We start from the raw sequence: 15,626 nt of genomic DNA, 5'->3' as shown, positions 1-15,626 counted from the left end.
AAGCTTATAGTTTCTACATTTCAGATATATCAATAGAACTGAGAGAAACTGAAAACAAGAATAGGTATCAACCCAGCCACAATCCGAGTTGATATAGGAAGAAAGTGTCATAGGATATGGATGAAACCAAATTACTATCCCAATTAGGTAAAAGCATGGTATGAATTTTGGGGCTCTTGCCTCAGTTTATACTATATCATCTAGCTTCCTAGAAATCTCAGCACTGCTAAAATGGATTTAGGAAGCAGTTTATGAAACAGGGGAAAATAATAATTATTTTTCAAGATGAGATATTTTGAAGCTTTACATTTTATTGCAGCACCGGAACCAGCCAAGAAATGTTCACATGAAGCCTTTCACTTCATCAAGTGGAGAAGATAAGACATGAACATTCAAAAATTCATCAAGGATCCTCCGGAGAATGGAACACCTCTTGTTTCATCACTCTTGGAAGACAAAACCTCCACTAGATGAGCATGAGGATTATGGGTTTTTCTCACAGAGATGGACAAATTCAAGTTTCTATTTAAGTTTTATCAAAATTTTGTAAATAGATCTTGTTTTGTAAAATACCATGACAAGAAAACTACAAGCTTTGCAGAAGAAATATTTGAAAAGAAAAAAAAATCTTCTGTGGAACAGCAAGCTGCCGAGGGAGTAAAGAAACTCGTCAGAAATTCTGCAATATTGCTCATGTGGGAAGAAGATCAGAACGAATCTGCACATAATGCCCAAACCAGAAAAAGAGCCAGCATTCAAGAAAGTTTTCGGCCCAAACATGACCGAAAACATAATGTGGAGACAGATCCAGGAGGTGAAGGTCCACATAAGTCACGTTTTTCCCCAAGAGCATACAAAAGCAAAAGATTTCTCGTTAGAGGTAAATAAGACATGTGTGATCTAACCATTCCAGTAGCGGAGGATGAACCATTCAACCACCACAACATTACAACCTACTAACTAGTAGGGGTGAGCAAAATATCGGTCAAACCGAGAAAACCGAAAAAACCGAAAAAATTTAGAAATTCGGTTCGGTTTAATCGGCTTAATCGGGTTATTCGGTTTAGAAATTCGGTTTATTCGGTTTATTCGGTTCGGTTCGGTTTTTTTGGGAAAAAAATCGGTTAGACCGATAAAACCGAATATATAATAATATATATGTTGGGCCTCAAATTTGGATAGGATGCATTTTTATTTTTACTGGGTTTTTTACATGATGGAAAGTTAGAAACCCAATTCTATTGAAATAAACCCAACTATTGGCTGTCCTAACTCGGTAATAAAATTCAGTTGTAGTTTTGTGTAAATATCTCTGTATATTTGAATCATGTATTAAATTCAGTTGTAGTTTTGTGTAAATATGTTTAAAAAGTTAATTTAATAAAAAAATCGGTTATTTCGGCCGAAAACCGAAATAACCGAATTTTTATCGGTTCGGTTTCCTCGGTTTTCTTTTCAAAATTCGGTCGGTTCGATTTTCCAAAAAAAAATTCGGTCGGTTCGGTTTTCCAAAAGTTCGGTTCGGTCGGTTCGGTTTTGACCGATTGCACACCCCTACTAACTAGTGGTACACCAAACAAAAGATGTTGTCGACCTCAACTTGCAATGCAATTCATAAGTTAAAAGTTCGGATTTCAAATCCACCAAAACTTCTATATATATCACGACAAAGGAAAATGAAAACATCATTCAACCTCTTCATTTTTTTTCAAAATAAAATTTGTAATATTTCAATTTATGCGTGTTGTAATTCCAGCTACGATAAATAGCTAAATAAATTTATCATCCTTTACAGAAAGTTATTATGTAATAATATATTGTATGTTTGAATAAAATAATTAAGGCTTATTGTCACTTTCATGTATTATTTTCAAAATAAAACTTCTTTAATATACGTCTTGTTATAAAAAACGATAAAGGGTTGTGCTAAGCGTTGTTGAAGAAATCTACTTCAGGGACCATTTGTTGCTATTGTGTGGTTGGACTGAGAGGAGCAGTTTATAAAACCAGGTGGATACAACCTAACGACATTTTGGTCAATGAAATAATCTGTTTAATTTATTTTACGAAAGCGTGATAGACAAATAAAATAATAATAATAATTTGTTATATAATCTAGAAATCATGCTAAGTTATATGTCTTTAGATTATATGGCTTTAAAGAACATGATTGAAATGTATAACAATTTTGGAAATTTGAAATAATTAAAGAGCTCAAACAAACTTTTAAAATATCAAGGAGTAAGAATGTGAGGTCTGGGGCCGAAGAGGACGAGAGGTGATCGTCGGTACCATGAGGTTGCACGGACAATGAGCGGCTTCTGGCAGGCTTCTAGGCGGAGTGAACATGAGTGAACCGATCTTACACAAGAAGGAGAGGGATTCCGAAACTGTTCAGGTATGTGACTGTGCAGTTGAGGAGGACTTAAAATATTTGATATGTACTACTCATATCAAGAAGGTGTATCTTCTTTTCGATAGCTCATCACATAAGAACTTCAAAGTTAAGCGTGCTTGACTTATGTAAATTTGGTATGGGTGACCCTTGTAAAGTTCCCTATGGTGCGTGTGAGTGAGGACATGAGCATGCTGGAAATACTTGTATTAATACAGTGGAGACATTCGTCGAATCTGGAGCGCTACAAAAAATAAAATGAGTTTTATGTTTTAAGGACATTGACAATTTGTCCATATATAATTGGGGCATTAATAAAAATAAAAATTAAAAATAAATAAAAATATAGGGGTTGTTTGAAATTTTGATTAAAACTTGTGGAAGAATTCTAAATTTATTGCCTCTTCAGTTTCTCCTAGATGTCTTTCATTTCCAAGCAACCCAACCTTTTTCTTGTTCACCTGGACAACTCCAATCCCCCCTCAAACCCCTGAATTTTCGAGATCAAGCGATCAAATCACAGACGGAATTTGAACACTGCCTGACTCGGGTATGGCTGGTGTATCGCTGATGTGCGGAGACTGCGGAACCCTACTGAAGTCAGTGGAGGAGGCGCAGGAGCATGCTGAGCTGACGAAACACACTAATTTCTCGGAATCGACTGAGGCCGTACTTAATCTCGTCTGCTCCGCCTGTGGCAAGCCTTGCCGTTCAAAAACGGTGTGTTTCTTGAGTAATTCATGGATCTATTTCACTCGTTTGTTGCTTGTTTCGATGTATTAGTTCCTTGTATTAATTTTAGAAAAATCTTGATTATCAGATCACAAGTGTCAATTAATAGGTCGCTGTTGCTCAGTGCTTTTTTATGTAAGCCTTTGGGTGGTGGTGTTTCTAATTAGTTGAATTCAAACCACTTTAGGACAGTGATTTGCATACTAAGAGAACAGGTCACACGGAATTTGTGGATAGGACTTCAGAGTCGACTAAGCCAATAAGTTTGGAGTCTCCAAAGCCCCAGAAGGACGTGGAGATGGAGGAGACTGGCGATGGGAGTGGTACTCAGCAGGAAGGTATATTTTGCAAGTGATTATATTGCTAATGGCACATATCTAAGTGCCTCTGTATGGTTTACCTCTCTAAATTCTAAATGCGGAGGTATTTAAATTGTACTTTTCCGTCTGTCGCCACTCGCCAAGTCATAGTTTTTGGTGAATCTGATGTCGAAGATGAATTTGATGAGATATGCAGTTTGATTTCATGGAATGCTGCCAAAATTATGATCTAGAGGGAAATATTTAAAAAAAAAATGTACGACCACATTTAAATTTATCATCCAGTTTTTCATTCGGAAGTATGAACTGCACTTTAGATTTTGATTGAATTGAATTCTGATCGAGGGACAACCCATGCAAAATGAATATTCAGATCCTCAGATGAAAGTGGAATGTCTTTTTCTCATACTAATATCGGTACTTATGCTTAGCTGCACTGTGAGAGTGTAGATTGCATTTATTTGCTTCCTGATGTTTTTTCTGTCTTAGAAATGGTTGTTCCAGAAGTGAATCACGAGCTACTCAAGGAACTCGAAGAAATGGGATTTCCTAAAGAGAGGACAATCCGTGCACTTCATTATTCAGGTGAGTATTTTCTACATAAGACACATGACTATATCTCATTACTGTACCTTTCAGAAAACGAAATTTATGTTGTACAAGTTCACACGATTTTGAGTTTCTTTCTAAATATTGTTGTTATTTTGTTTTTAAATTTGTGATCATCATCTAAGTTAAATTACTGTTCTGTCAATATATATTATCATATTTTTATAGGCAATGTGAGTGCAGAGGCTGCTGTGAATTGGATAGTTGAACATGAAAATGACTCGGACATTGACCGAATGCCATTGGTATGTATATATGTGTGTAGCATATTATGTCTACATTAACAAAAGGCCATCCATATGAATTGTTGTGTATAACCGGCACTTTATGTCCACTTGTTTATTTCTTTCTTTCACACCCCCTTTTCATCAATAACGTACATGACTCATAAACTTGGAATTAGAAGACCATTTGTTTTGCTCTTACTTTTTTGCGCAGATTCTTATATGATAAGGACGATGAGGCATAAATGATTGCTATGATTGATAGAAGTGTGACTTGCTATACATTCATAGGATTATTCCGCTGACGACATTATCATATGTTTTGGTTTAAGAGCTTGGTTGTAAATGGGTCGGATCTTGTAGGATTAAGATTCAAGATGATGAAATGTATAGACATAAAATATTAGAACTTTGGATGCTGCTGGAATTTTTATTTTTTAACTAAATCTAAATACTTTTCCAATTAATGCTAGCTAACTGTTATTTATTTTGGACTTGAAATGAACTATTCTCGAAATCATTTGTCTAATATATTATTATTTTCATGAATCTGTTCAAATAGCAGTTTGTTATTTATGTTTGTAACACTTATGTCAATGAGCGTATTGTTAAATCCTCTTCATAAAAGATTATTCTTTCACTTTAAGTACACAACAAGGTCAACAAATTGCCAGATTTTGACTTTATTTGACAAAAGAATATTCAGGTCTTTTGTTCAAATTGTTTTATAATGTCTTTTGGTTTGACTATTTCCGATTTTTATGATATAGTTTAACCGACTCATCAAATCAGTGAAATTCAAGCTTGTTTGGTTGGCTTAGCCCCAATCTAATTTCTTTATAGATGATTTCTTTTGTTCCTGGCTGCATAAAGATTTGTGATTTTCCCTCTTAGCAGAATATATACTGTGATGGAGTTTGTTTTAATATCCTTTCATGAAGTCATACTCAGATGATTCCATTCACTTTTCCTTGATTGGCAGATATCAAGCGATGTTTGGATGCATATTTGTTGGATGTTTTCATTCTCCTTAAATAAACCCAAGCATACATTTCATTCTTCATTACAATCTTGCAAAATTATTCCTCCATCTTATTTTTGTGTGTCCCTACGTAATCATGGCTTTGTTTCCAACTTTTCATCACCTCTGACCACTGTAAAAAAAACTTTATTATTACATGATAAAAATTTTAAAATATTTTATTTTAAAAAAACCAAAGATATTGATGTAACATCATTGACCCAGTATATGCTATCATGGTATAGCATCTACAGTAATAAAATGGTGTTTCTTCAGTAAATAAAACAAGACATACATCACCATCTCCAAAATGCATAGTTTCAAAACACGCCAAAAAGATACCCAACATGACCTATGAGTAATCACTTTACTGAATTACTATCTTTTGTTTTTATGACCGGTTGGAACTACCATCATGTCATCTTTTTCCCCTACTAACGTGTAGGTACCTGTGAGTTCCAAGAAACCTGATGCTCCTAAGCCATCCCTGACACCAGAGGAGATTAAACAGAAACAACAAGAATTGAAGTAATTTTTTGTTATTGGAATTCTACAATTGTTTGTTTTATTCTTTTTTTGTTGATAAAATTCATTTGCTTTTCAAACATTGATAGAGTCATTGTACACGATACTTTCAGCCGCTGTGTATGGTAGTAAAGTTTAATGGAAAAAATTTGAGAACTTAGATAATTGTTGGGGTCTATATTGTAGTTGCACTAGCTTGGTTACGAACTAGTCATCTTTGTGACTTACAGATGTTAAAATAACTTATAGTTCTTTTAGAATAATTGAACAAAGAACTTTTAATGGAATTGGGGAAGTCATGGAATTGTCTTCCCTAGAATTATCGATCGTCATATGCAAATGATGTCATCCTTGGAGTTTCTATTAATGCCCACATTTTCCAGATGTTTTTCTCATTATGACATGGACTGATTTATGTTGATCGATTGCATTGTTTATTTGCTTCAGTTCCTTGTGTCATTTGGCTTTATAACCCCTTTGACTTACAGGGAGCGAGCTCGCAAAAAGAAAGAAGAGGAAGAAAAACAAAAGGAGAGAGAAAGAGAGAAGGTAAATTTGTTATTACTTTTCTGATACTTAATTCATGTATCCTCGTATAGGAGTTATTGCTTTAAATGGAACACTGTTTTTCTTTTTGAAGTTTTTATCTTTATTCTATTTGTAAACATTTTCTATTACTTTACAATTCGTCTCAGAAGTATGGTTTATCTTGTATTGATGTTATCTGTAGTTTCTGTTGTATCTGCTATTGGATTGTATTGAAATCACCTAATTTTCTCTAGTATGGCTTCATAAATGACAGGAAAGAGTTCGAGTTGGTAGGGAACTGCTTGAAGCAAAGCGCATTGAAGAAGATAATGAAAGAAAGCGGTCTGCAACCAATTCTGTCCTTTTACCCAGCATCAAGAATTATAGGTTTAGTTGAATTGGAATTTTACTTTGCTCTTGTAGTATGGTAGCTTTGCGAAAAGCTGAGAAAGAGGAAGAAAAAAGGGCAAGAGAGAAAATTCGTCAAAAATTGGAGGAAGACAAGGTCTCAACAGTTTCCCCTCCAACATCTTTTTGTCTTCATTTAATCATTCCTTTGTTTTCAACACCTTGAATTTATTGATAAGAATTAGGCTCTTTACTTGAACAATCAAACATTGTGGTTTAAAAGTCTGGTAGAAGACTTGGTTTCCTTTCATGATTGCTAGTGTATTCTAGTCGGCCTTGTGCAAGGCAACATACATATGAACTATTATTTTTAGATTACTTTCTTTTGCTTGTTTTTCCTTAACTTTAATCATTCACTTCATGTTTCTATATTGAAATGGTTCATCTATGTTTGACAGGCAGAAAGACGAAGGAAGCTTGGGTTGCCACCAGAAGATCCGACTGCCATAAAACCTTCAGCTCCACCAACAGAGGAAAAAAAGGTCTCGCTTTATCCTGATTGTTTCCTTACATAGCCTGCTTCATTTCCTATTTACCCTGTGATATCTTGCCCTGAGCTATTCTTCTCAAAAATAAATTGCAGAGCTCCCTGCCCGTAAGGCCAGCTACAAAGACAGAGCAAATGAGGGAGTGCTTACGAACGCTTAAACAGAATCACAAGGTAGTAATTTCCGTGGCTTGCATGTTGAATTTAACAACCAACGCGAGGATGAATTTAGAAAGGTGAATTCATGCAAAAACCCAGAAGATTGAAACTGAAAATAATCCAATTGAAAAAAGTTAAGAGCTGATTAAGTTTTTTGTACTCGTTCCCAGTCACTCATACGATGTAAAGGAACTGGTGAAAAACAGAGAAGAGAACTTTAACAATAAGATGTGGGTATTGAGCAAAAAGATGTGTTTCCGTGTATAATATCTGTGGGAGAACGTATAAATTATTTGCTTGAAGGGTGAAGATGGTTTATTGCTTGAAGGGTGAAGATGAAACTAATATAATTTTATCTGTTTCGGTGATGAGAAATCTTTTTGATAAAATGCTGTATTTGCGTGTTTTGGACTTCTTATGTTTCAGGTCCAAATTCACAATGGTACTTCCATTTTAATTGTGTAAAATACTTTTGTATGTGACTATATGGAATGATATGCTCTGTAACAATTATGTGTCATATATTTTGTTTACTTTTGCTCCAGGATGATGATGCCAAAGTGAAGGCCGCTTTCAACACACTTTTAACTTTCGCCAAAAATGTAGCAACAAATCCAAATGAGGAAAAATTTCGTAAAATCAGACTAAGCAATGCTAATTTTCAGGTGACACTAATTATTCTTTTTAGTTATTCATTTATTGCTCAAATAAGTCTCATTTTTCCATTTCTAAATGTTATAGTACCCATTTTTTTCTATCTTTTCTCCCCTTCCCAAATTCTCTCAGTTGGTCTTTGACTTGACTGCATCCATAAATGAATCGAATTTCCATAACAGTCCACACTTCTAATTTTCGTATGAAAAGTAGAGGCCAATGATGCCTCCTCATAATTTTGTTCATGTTTATTGGTGACATCATGTGGCATGAGGCCCCAGTGCATTAGAGCAGGCCACATATTCCACATCAGTAAGGGACTGAACCCACGGTTCTGAGTACGCTGTTGAAGACTTAAATTTTTATGTGAATGGCGCATCTGTAATGGCTAAATTTGGCATGAAATATGAAAACATCAGACTCGATGCAGACATTTCTTCTTTCACTTAACAGAGAGACTTTAAAATGTCATATAGCGACCCTGGAAGTGAGTGGCAAGTGGTAGTTTTGAAGATACCATGGCCATATTTGACTTTTATTCACATCTTAGATTCGTCTCCAAGATATCCATGGAAGATTGTTGATTAATAAACCCATTTTTCGTTCTTTTTAAGAGCAAATCCTGTTTATAATGTCTTAACGATCATATATGATTGCTCTCGGCAGGAGAGAGTTGGAAAACTTCAAGGAGGCATCGAATTTCTCCAACTCTGTGGATTCGAGAAAATTGAGGGAGGTGAATTCTTGTTTCTGCCAAGAGATAAAGTTGACATTGCGGTGCTACATTCTGCTGGAAGCGAGTTAAACAGTGCAATTAGCAATCCGTTCTTTGGAGTTCTCTGATACACGTCCCTTCAAGTTTTTACATGTATGCAAGTTATGTTTTTCGGGCCTCTTTCGTCAATTAACAGTCCGTTCTTCAAGCAAACTTTTTACGAGTATACAGCTTCTCTTTTTCGGGCCACTGTCGTCAACAATGTGAACATTGGATTTCTGACATGGCTATTAATGTTCCAGAAAGCACTGTGATATTCCTAAAATTCGAATCTTTCCATGCAAATACCTCTATTCCTGATCTCTTTGTTGTGATGAGAAATGTACTTGCTGACCCCAAATGGCTAATATATTGTGTGTATGCATATATATGTCTCTCTATTTACTTCTTCTAAATAAGCTACGTGATTATTTATTTTTTTTTTTTTTAAAAAAAGCACTATTGAGCTTGAATTAACAGTTAACCAAATCTATAATTACATCATTTTATTTTACAAAAACAAAGGTATACAATTTCAAAACTCAAAATCTGTTCGGAAATGAATAGCCATCCGAGCTAATGTGTCTGCCACTTTGTCGGCGTCACGAGGATGGTATTGAACCGAGTTTCCTAGTTTCTTGAACGGTGAAGGTCTCTCGCGAATGCACTTGCAGCTTAAGAATGGCTTGTACGACAGAGAAAGCATCAGTTTCCAGAATTCAATTGATTGAAGTTTTGGCGCGGAGTAACTTCAATGCCCAAGACGAATACTTAGTTCCATTATCTACACAGCGAATCATGTTTTCTCTTGCATTGTTATTTAATTTCAAGCTACGTTTTCAATAAATTATAATTTTTTTTTAGAATATAGATATAAAACATGAAGAATATGGATGCTGCTAAAAAATATAGCATTATATTAAAATACATCGAACGACGATGATTATAAACCAATTTTCTTGAATAAAATCGAATCGAACAACTTAGCTCCATTATTTACACAGCATGTTCTCTCTTGCATTCTTATTTACTTTCAAGCTATGTTTTCAGTAAAATATAATTCTTTTTTAGAATATAGATAAAAAAAAAACATGAAGAATATGGATGTTACTAAAAAAAATAGCATTATATTAAAATAATTCGAACGAAGATGATTATAAACCAATTTTCTTGAATAAAATCGAATCGAACCCCTCAAACTAGCACGTTCTTCTATAGTCCCTTAAAAATCCCACCAGATTAGCTTCATGCACCATACATAAAATGGATATACGTGTTATGTAAACTATGTAAAAATTTATATATAAAATTAAGTATGTGCAACATAGAATGAAAAACAAATAACATTACTCATTTTGAAAGGTGAAATTCTATCCACACACCAACTTATTGTTTTTGACACCAAATTGAATCCGTGAAGGAATCGATTTTATAAAAATCTTGATTGATGTGGGGGGAATGCAGGATAATAATACCTGATGACTAAAAACAAGTTGTTCCAACATCCTCAACAACAGGAGCCTCGTGGAAAATGAAGAGAAATATAATTTCTTTATTAAATTTATTTCTCAAGATTAAGTTTTTCTTATTGATATGATTTTGAATATTCAAATATAGTTTTGCCTTTCTAGCTTATGTGATAATTATGCTAAAATTTTTGTGATATGCTGAGATTCACCGTATTACGTTATACAACAAATTGGTCTATGTTCATCATGAGAACTTAGAGAAAACTTTCTATAAGTAATTTCACCTCTTGATTTTTCGAAAAGGATGACTATCTCAATATTTTGGTGGAATACTTGATAAAATGGCTCATGAGATGAGACACACAATCAGTATTTGATAATTATTTTGAGAAAATTAATTTTACATTTAATTTTGTAGAAATATTTTAGACCTGCAAGGATTCATACAGCAATTAGGTACGCAATATGGATGTAATAGGTATTTGAAAATAAGTTATCAACCAAAAACTCTGTAATTTACTATTAGTAATTGTATATATTGTAATGAGTATGCCATTTTGTTCATACCGACCTTAGCTCAGTTGGTAGAGCGGAGGACTGTAGTGGTGCTGTAATCCTTAGGTCGCTGGTTCGAATCCGGCAGGTCGGATTTTTGCTTTTTCATTTTTCATTATTTTTGTTACTTGTTTATTTTCCTCATAATATATTATATATACATATTTTTTTTATTTATTGGTAGATTGGGTTTGGCCGAAGTTCCTCCATCCTGATTTTACAAGTAAAATCTTCTCTCATATTCAAATATTACCATCCAAGTGCACATTAAAATCATTGTATCTATTAATCATAATTGTTTTTGACACAATCGTTTCTAAGTACGATAGCAGTGAATTTGAGATTTATGAAGGAATAATCTTTCCATCTTTACGTTTCACCCGACTAAAAAGAAAGAAAAGTTGCTCTTTAGTCTTTACTCCGCGAGGTACACACAAAACAATATCTACATGTGGTCACAAATAACATTTTTAGACATCAATAAATCATATGTAGTTTAATCTATTATGAGATATTTAATAAATATGGTACATCACCGAAATGCTATAATGTCAAAATCTAAACAAATCAACCAAACTTACTCCCTACTAAGTAATTTAAATTGCAATTTTCAAATGGATGAAAGACAAGGACAAAAATGAGTTGTGACTACTAGCGTTTGCTAGACAGCAAGTAACATGCTCGTACCGACTCCCACGTGTGAGGCATGGTTCGAATGAGTTGTAGGTTCTACTGGGACTTTGGTTTTTCAATCTTCACATAGGGAAAAATTCCGAAAAAGTGCATTACTTTCGGGTTCCATTCCCGTTGTTGAGCACGGCAGAACATCAGAAACGTATTGGCAAAGTATGAGTTGAAACCCATTAAAACATGCCACATTGCGTGGCCCTGAGGATTGAAGTACCAGCTTGTGATTTTCTTGCATAAAAGACGGTCAATCAGCCAGCATAGAGTCCCAAGCAGCAAAGTGATGACATACAACTTAGCAAGTCGTTTAGCTGATCTGTCTTGTGTGTAAATATAATACTTGTACATCCTAGGAATGCAAAGAAAGCAAAGCAGTCCATAGTGCAGCTTAAAAGCGATGTCGAAATGAATTACTGAATGTGCTACAGCAAAGACCACGCCGTAAAGGAACAAGAAAGTGGGCATTGTGCTCCGATAATGCCAATCTGGTGAGTAGAGAATGTAGATATAAAGGAGCATTTCCCACACCATAGGTGTTTCATCTCCTTGCTGTTGCCTGAAATTGAAATCCAAATGATTGTCAAACAGGAATTTGTGGCAGGGTGAAAATTGTGGCTAGCTCAAACTATTTTGTCAAATACGTGACCTTTTTCACGTCAAGAGTGCTTTTGTTTGTTTAAGAACTAAGTGGGGTCTAAAGTATATCATTTTGTCACAATGCAGGGATAATACAGTTGGGTTGCGCTTTGGACGGGAGGATTTCATTGGGAGGGAGAGATTTGATTGGAAGCAATTTGAATAATGACTTTGCAATCACACATGTCTGAGTGCATTTCATTTTAAATTCATCACAATAACCATTGTGTCCGCATAAATTAAAAAAAAGGGTAGATTTGATAAATTGGTCCATGCAATAAAATGGTGTATCAATCTAAGCACACCCTTAGGTATCCTGGATACAATTGATCTACAGGATGACATAGCCTAGGAAGTAGGAACCAAATGAATGATCAGATACTACTCATATTTCTGGCCCTAAGATATAGCTTTGAGGTAAAAGACTAAACATATTAAATCAAGAACGAAGAAAAATAATAATTCATATATAGAGTAAAAGAAGTCATTGATAAAAAATTGAGAACTTACAGCCGCCGTAGTGTGGCATGATACAACATGCTGCCTATGGAAAGTATCATATTTGATATGTGAAGGACAGTAAACCTTTTCTCAAAACGCTGTCTTAATGCATTCACAAGACCAATGAATGCTAAAATGATGCACGGAACATTAGAGATTGTGTTGAAATACTCAGCAATATAGGAAGAGTAAGTATAATTAGGTTCACACCACTCGTGTGTTGACGTGACAGGGCCCCAAAAACTCGACACTCCACCAGTCATTTCTCAACAAGTGGGCCCAAATACTTAACAGTTAACCCCTTCAAAGAACTTATCAGAATGCTGGAACTCTCCACAAACCCTACAAATGAAAACCATGCAGCATACGCAAAATAAACACAGTACATCTATTACAATAATCACCTAAACCATGACGCATATGTGCATCACAAGAAAACAGAACACAATACAATGTGGAACTGAAAGCTACAAATTAAACAAAGATGATAAAGCTATTCATTGATCACAATCCAATAGAAAAATGACAAACAGTCTCATGTAATACATTGAAGACCAGGGGGGTCCACATTATCAAAATGATAGATGCAAAATGTTGTGTACAGGGGGATTGATTCATATCATATACATGGTAAAACCGAGAAACAGGAACTCATATCCTTCAACCCTTAACCATAAAGAATCAGATCTAGATGTCGCAAGGATATTCATCCACAACTTCAATTCCTAACCATCTTCCAAGAAAGTAGGCAGCTTAATTAGTTCTTAAAATAAACAACACTCAAAACTAAACAAACTTTGCATCTCTTGCAAATAAGTTGATTGTCTAGAAACTTTCCAGCTTCAGAAAACATTCAGGCATTGAAACATATATCGACTTAATAAACAAGATCCTACAACAAACAGATTATTGAGATCCTGGGTAATCCAAGCAGCATAACAAGGTTACAGTACTATCTGTGTCTTTTAAACTTTTGAAACTAAACCTAGAACTTCCACCAGGATCCCAATTGTAAAGTTGACATTTCATCTCATTTTCCGTTCTTTTGGATGATCCATCGATGAGAAAGGGCCTATTACAAACCATGCCAATTTCGAAAAGTCCTCCAATTAATCCTCATGTTCAGTACAAAAAAAAACCCAGTTACAGAAATCATCCAAAAAATTAAATCTCATCGTTCAAATCCAATGCTATATCGGTAACAGAAAAACGCAATAAATTCGGTACATAATCGAAAAATGCCAACAGCAAAATCACGAGCGCGCACAAACAAATTTAATCCCAACATGTACCTCCGAATCCAGATCAGCTTCCCGCACACGGCACGCAACCCAGAAACCCTTGGAACTTTTTACAATCTTCGGTACGGATTCATGCGAGAGAGGAATGAATAAATATGGGTATTAGGTTTGGGACGGTTTTGAGTTTCAAAAGGATTCCGCATATCTTCCACGTCCAAGATACTTGACCCGATTCGAGGTGTTCCTCACGCGATTAAACAGGCGCGTGCGTATTTTACTCGAAATCGAAATTTTTATTTTCAATTTCATTTAATCCACAAACAATTCACTTGATCTAATGAGTTTTTAATGACATTAAATTACATATCATCAAAGATCAAAGAATATCTAAAAGGGCATGTTATTTGTGATACAGTTTCACAAATCTTTATATGTGAGACGAGTCAACTTTACCGATATTCACAATAAAAAATAGGTAAAAACTTGTGTGAGACGGTCTCACGGGTCATATTTGTGTGACGGATCTCTTATTTGGGTCATCCATGAAAAAATATTATTTTTTATGCTAAGAGTATTATTTTATATTGTGAATATGGATATGGTTGACCCGTCTCACAGATTAAGATCCGTGAGACGGTCTCACATGAGACTCACTCTAAAAAGTAATACTTTTAGCATAAAAAATAATATTTTTTCATTAATTCCCAAATAAGAGATATGTCTCACAAAATACGACTCGTGAGACTGTCTCACACAAGTTTTTGTCTATTTATTTTTTAAAACAAAAGTACGTTTTTTTTTTAAAAAATTCAAATATTAAGTCGACTTAAATTAATTGTACTTTTTTTAAAAAAAATTCAAATATTAAGTCGATTAAATTAATTATATAATCCTTCCATTGGCAGTATGTTAAATATAATTTTAAAATTCATTAAAAGAAATTCAATTTGCCAAAGTTTGACACTTCATCTCCACGTTATATGTTAATTTTATGCAAGCTGGTTGTAGCGTAGAATCAGAGTGCTGCGCAAGTTGTATTTTTAGCATAATCTTTTGCAGCAAATTCATAAATACTTAGCTTAGTTCCGAAGCTAGTTGGTGCTATATTGACGTGTGTATAAATGTTGAATTGTATAAAAATATGGTTTGTCTTATTGTTTTTGTTATTATTCACGTGTTGGTCGCTCTCTCGTATCCAAATCCACTATATCATGTGTGTCTATCGTATTTTAATATAATTTGATATAACATGTTGATGACTCGACAACTAAAATTTGAGTGGGTTTTATGTGAGATCGCCTCACTGATACTAATCTGTAAGATGGTCAACCCTACCCATATTCACAATAAAAAATTATACTCTTAGCATAAAACATTATACTTTTTCATGAATGACCCAATAAGAGATCCGTCTCACAAATTCGACCCGTAAGACCGTCTCACACAAGTTTTTGCCCTAAAATTTTGACATTTCGTAGGATGAGAAAACACTTCAAATGTAACATAGAAAAATATATTATTTCATGCCAAGTAAATCGCACGGGGCTAAATATGGTGTAATTCGTCGATTATGAATAGAAGATCTTCGGGTGAATTGTTTTTACGAGTGGAATAAAATTGAATATAAAATTTCAACTTTTAAACCCCTATGAATATTTAATTTTTTTCCATATTTTTTTTATTGATGCAATCGAGCCATCTCGAACTTGTTCTACTCTTCA

General features: G+C 34.4%; 2 protein-coding genes and 1 non-coding gene across 5 annotated transcripts; 2 read left to right on the top strand and 1 right to left on the bottom strand.

Moving 5' to 3' along the window:
• Positions 1–2,773: 2,773 nt before the first annotated feature.
• LOC140827781 (uncharacterized) lies at positions 2,774–9,170 on the top strand. The gene is made up of 12 exons (XM_073190613.1): positions 2,774–3,115; positions 3,315–3,465; positions 3,937–4,032; positions 4,225–4,301; positions 5,747–5,829; positions 6,315–6,375; positions 6,629–6,696; positions 6,778–6,859; positions 7,161–7,244; positions 7,346–7,423; positions 7,954–8,073; positions 8,729–9,170. The coding sequence occupies exons 1-12, from the start codon at positions 2,948–2,950 to the stop codon at positions 8,903–8,905; spliced, it is 1,245 nt and encodes a 414-aa protein (XP_073046714.1). The 5' UTR covers positions 2,774–2,947; the 3' UTR covers positions 8,906–9,170.
• Positions 9,171–10,851: 1,681 nt separating this feature from the next.
• Positions 10,852–10,934, top strand: TRNAY-GUA (transfer RNA tyrosine (anticodon GUA)). The gene is given in 2 exon segments: positions 10,852–10,888; positions 10,899–10,934. It is a non-coding gene; the product is annotated as a tRNA-Tyr (tRNA).
• Positions 10,935–11,317: 383 nt separating this feature from the next.
• Positions 11,318–14,123, bottom strand: LOC140827780 (alkaline ceramidase-like). 3 transcript variants are annotated; one of them, XM_073190612.1, is made up of 3 exons: positions 13,532–14,123; positions 12,674–13,496; positions 11,318–12,083 (listed from the first exon to the last, which is right to left on the bottom strand). In XM_073190612.1, exons 2-3 carry the CDS (start codon positions 12,925–12,927, stop codon positions 11,570–11,572), a joined length of 768 nt encoding a protein of 255 aa, XP_073046713.1. In that variant the 5' UTR covers positions 12,928–13,496; positions 13,532–14,123; the 3' UTR covers positions 11,318–11,569. The 3 variants fall into 3 exon arrangements, with proteins under 3 accessions (XP_073046713.1, XP_073046710.1, XP_073046711.1); XM_073190609.1 differs by having other exon boundaries at positions 12,674–13,006; positions 13,957–14,121; XM_073190610.1 differs by having other exon boundaries at positions 12,674–14,123.
• Positions 14,124–15,626: the final 1,503 nt, after the last annotated feature.

The sequence above is a fragment of the Primulina eburnea genome, chromosome 3 (genome assembly GCF_022965805.1).
Source record: "Primulina eburnea isolate SZY01 chromosome 3, ASM2296580v1, whole genome shotgun sequence".
Taxonomy (NCBI): Eukaryota; Viridiplantae; Streptophyta; class Magnoliopsida; order Lamiales; family Gesneriaceae; genus Primulina; species Primulina eburnea.
This window is presented reverse-complemented; position numbering and strand designations above follow the sequence as displayed.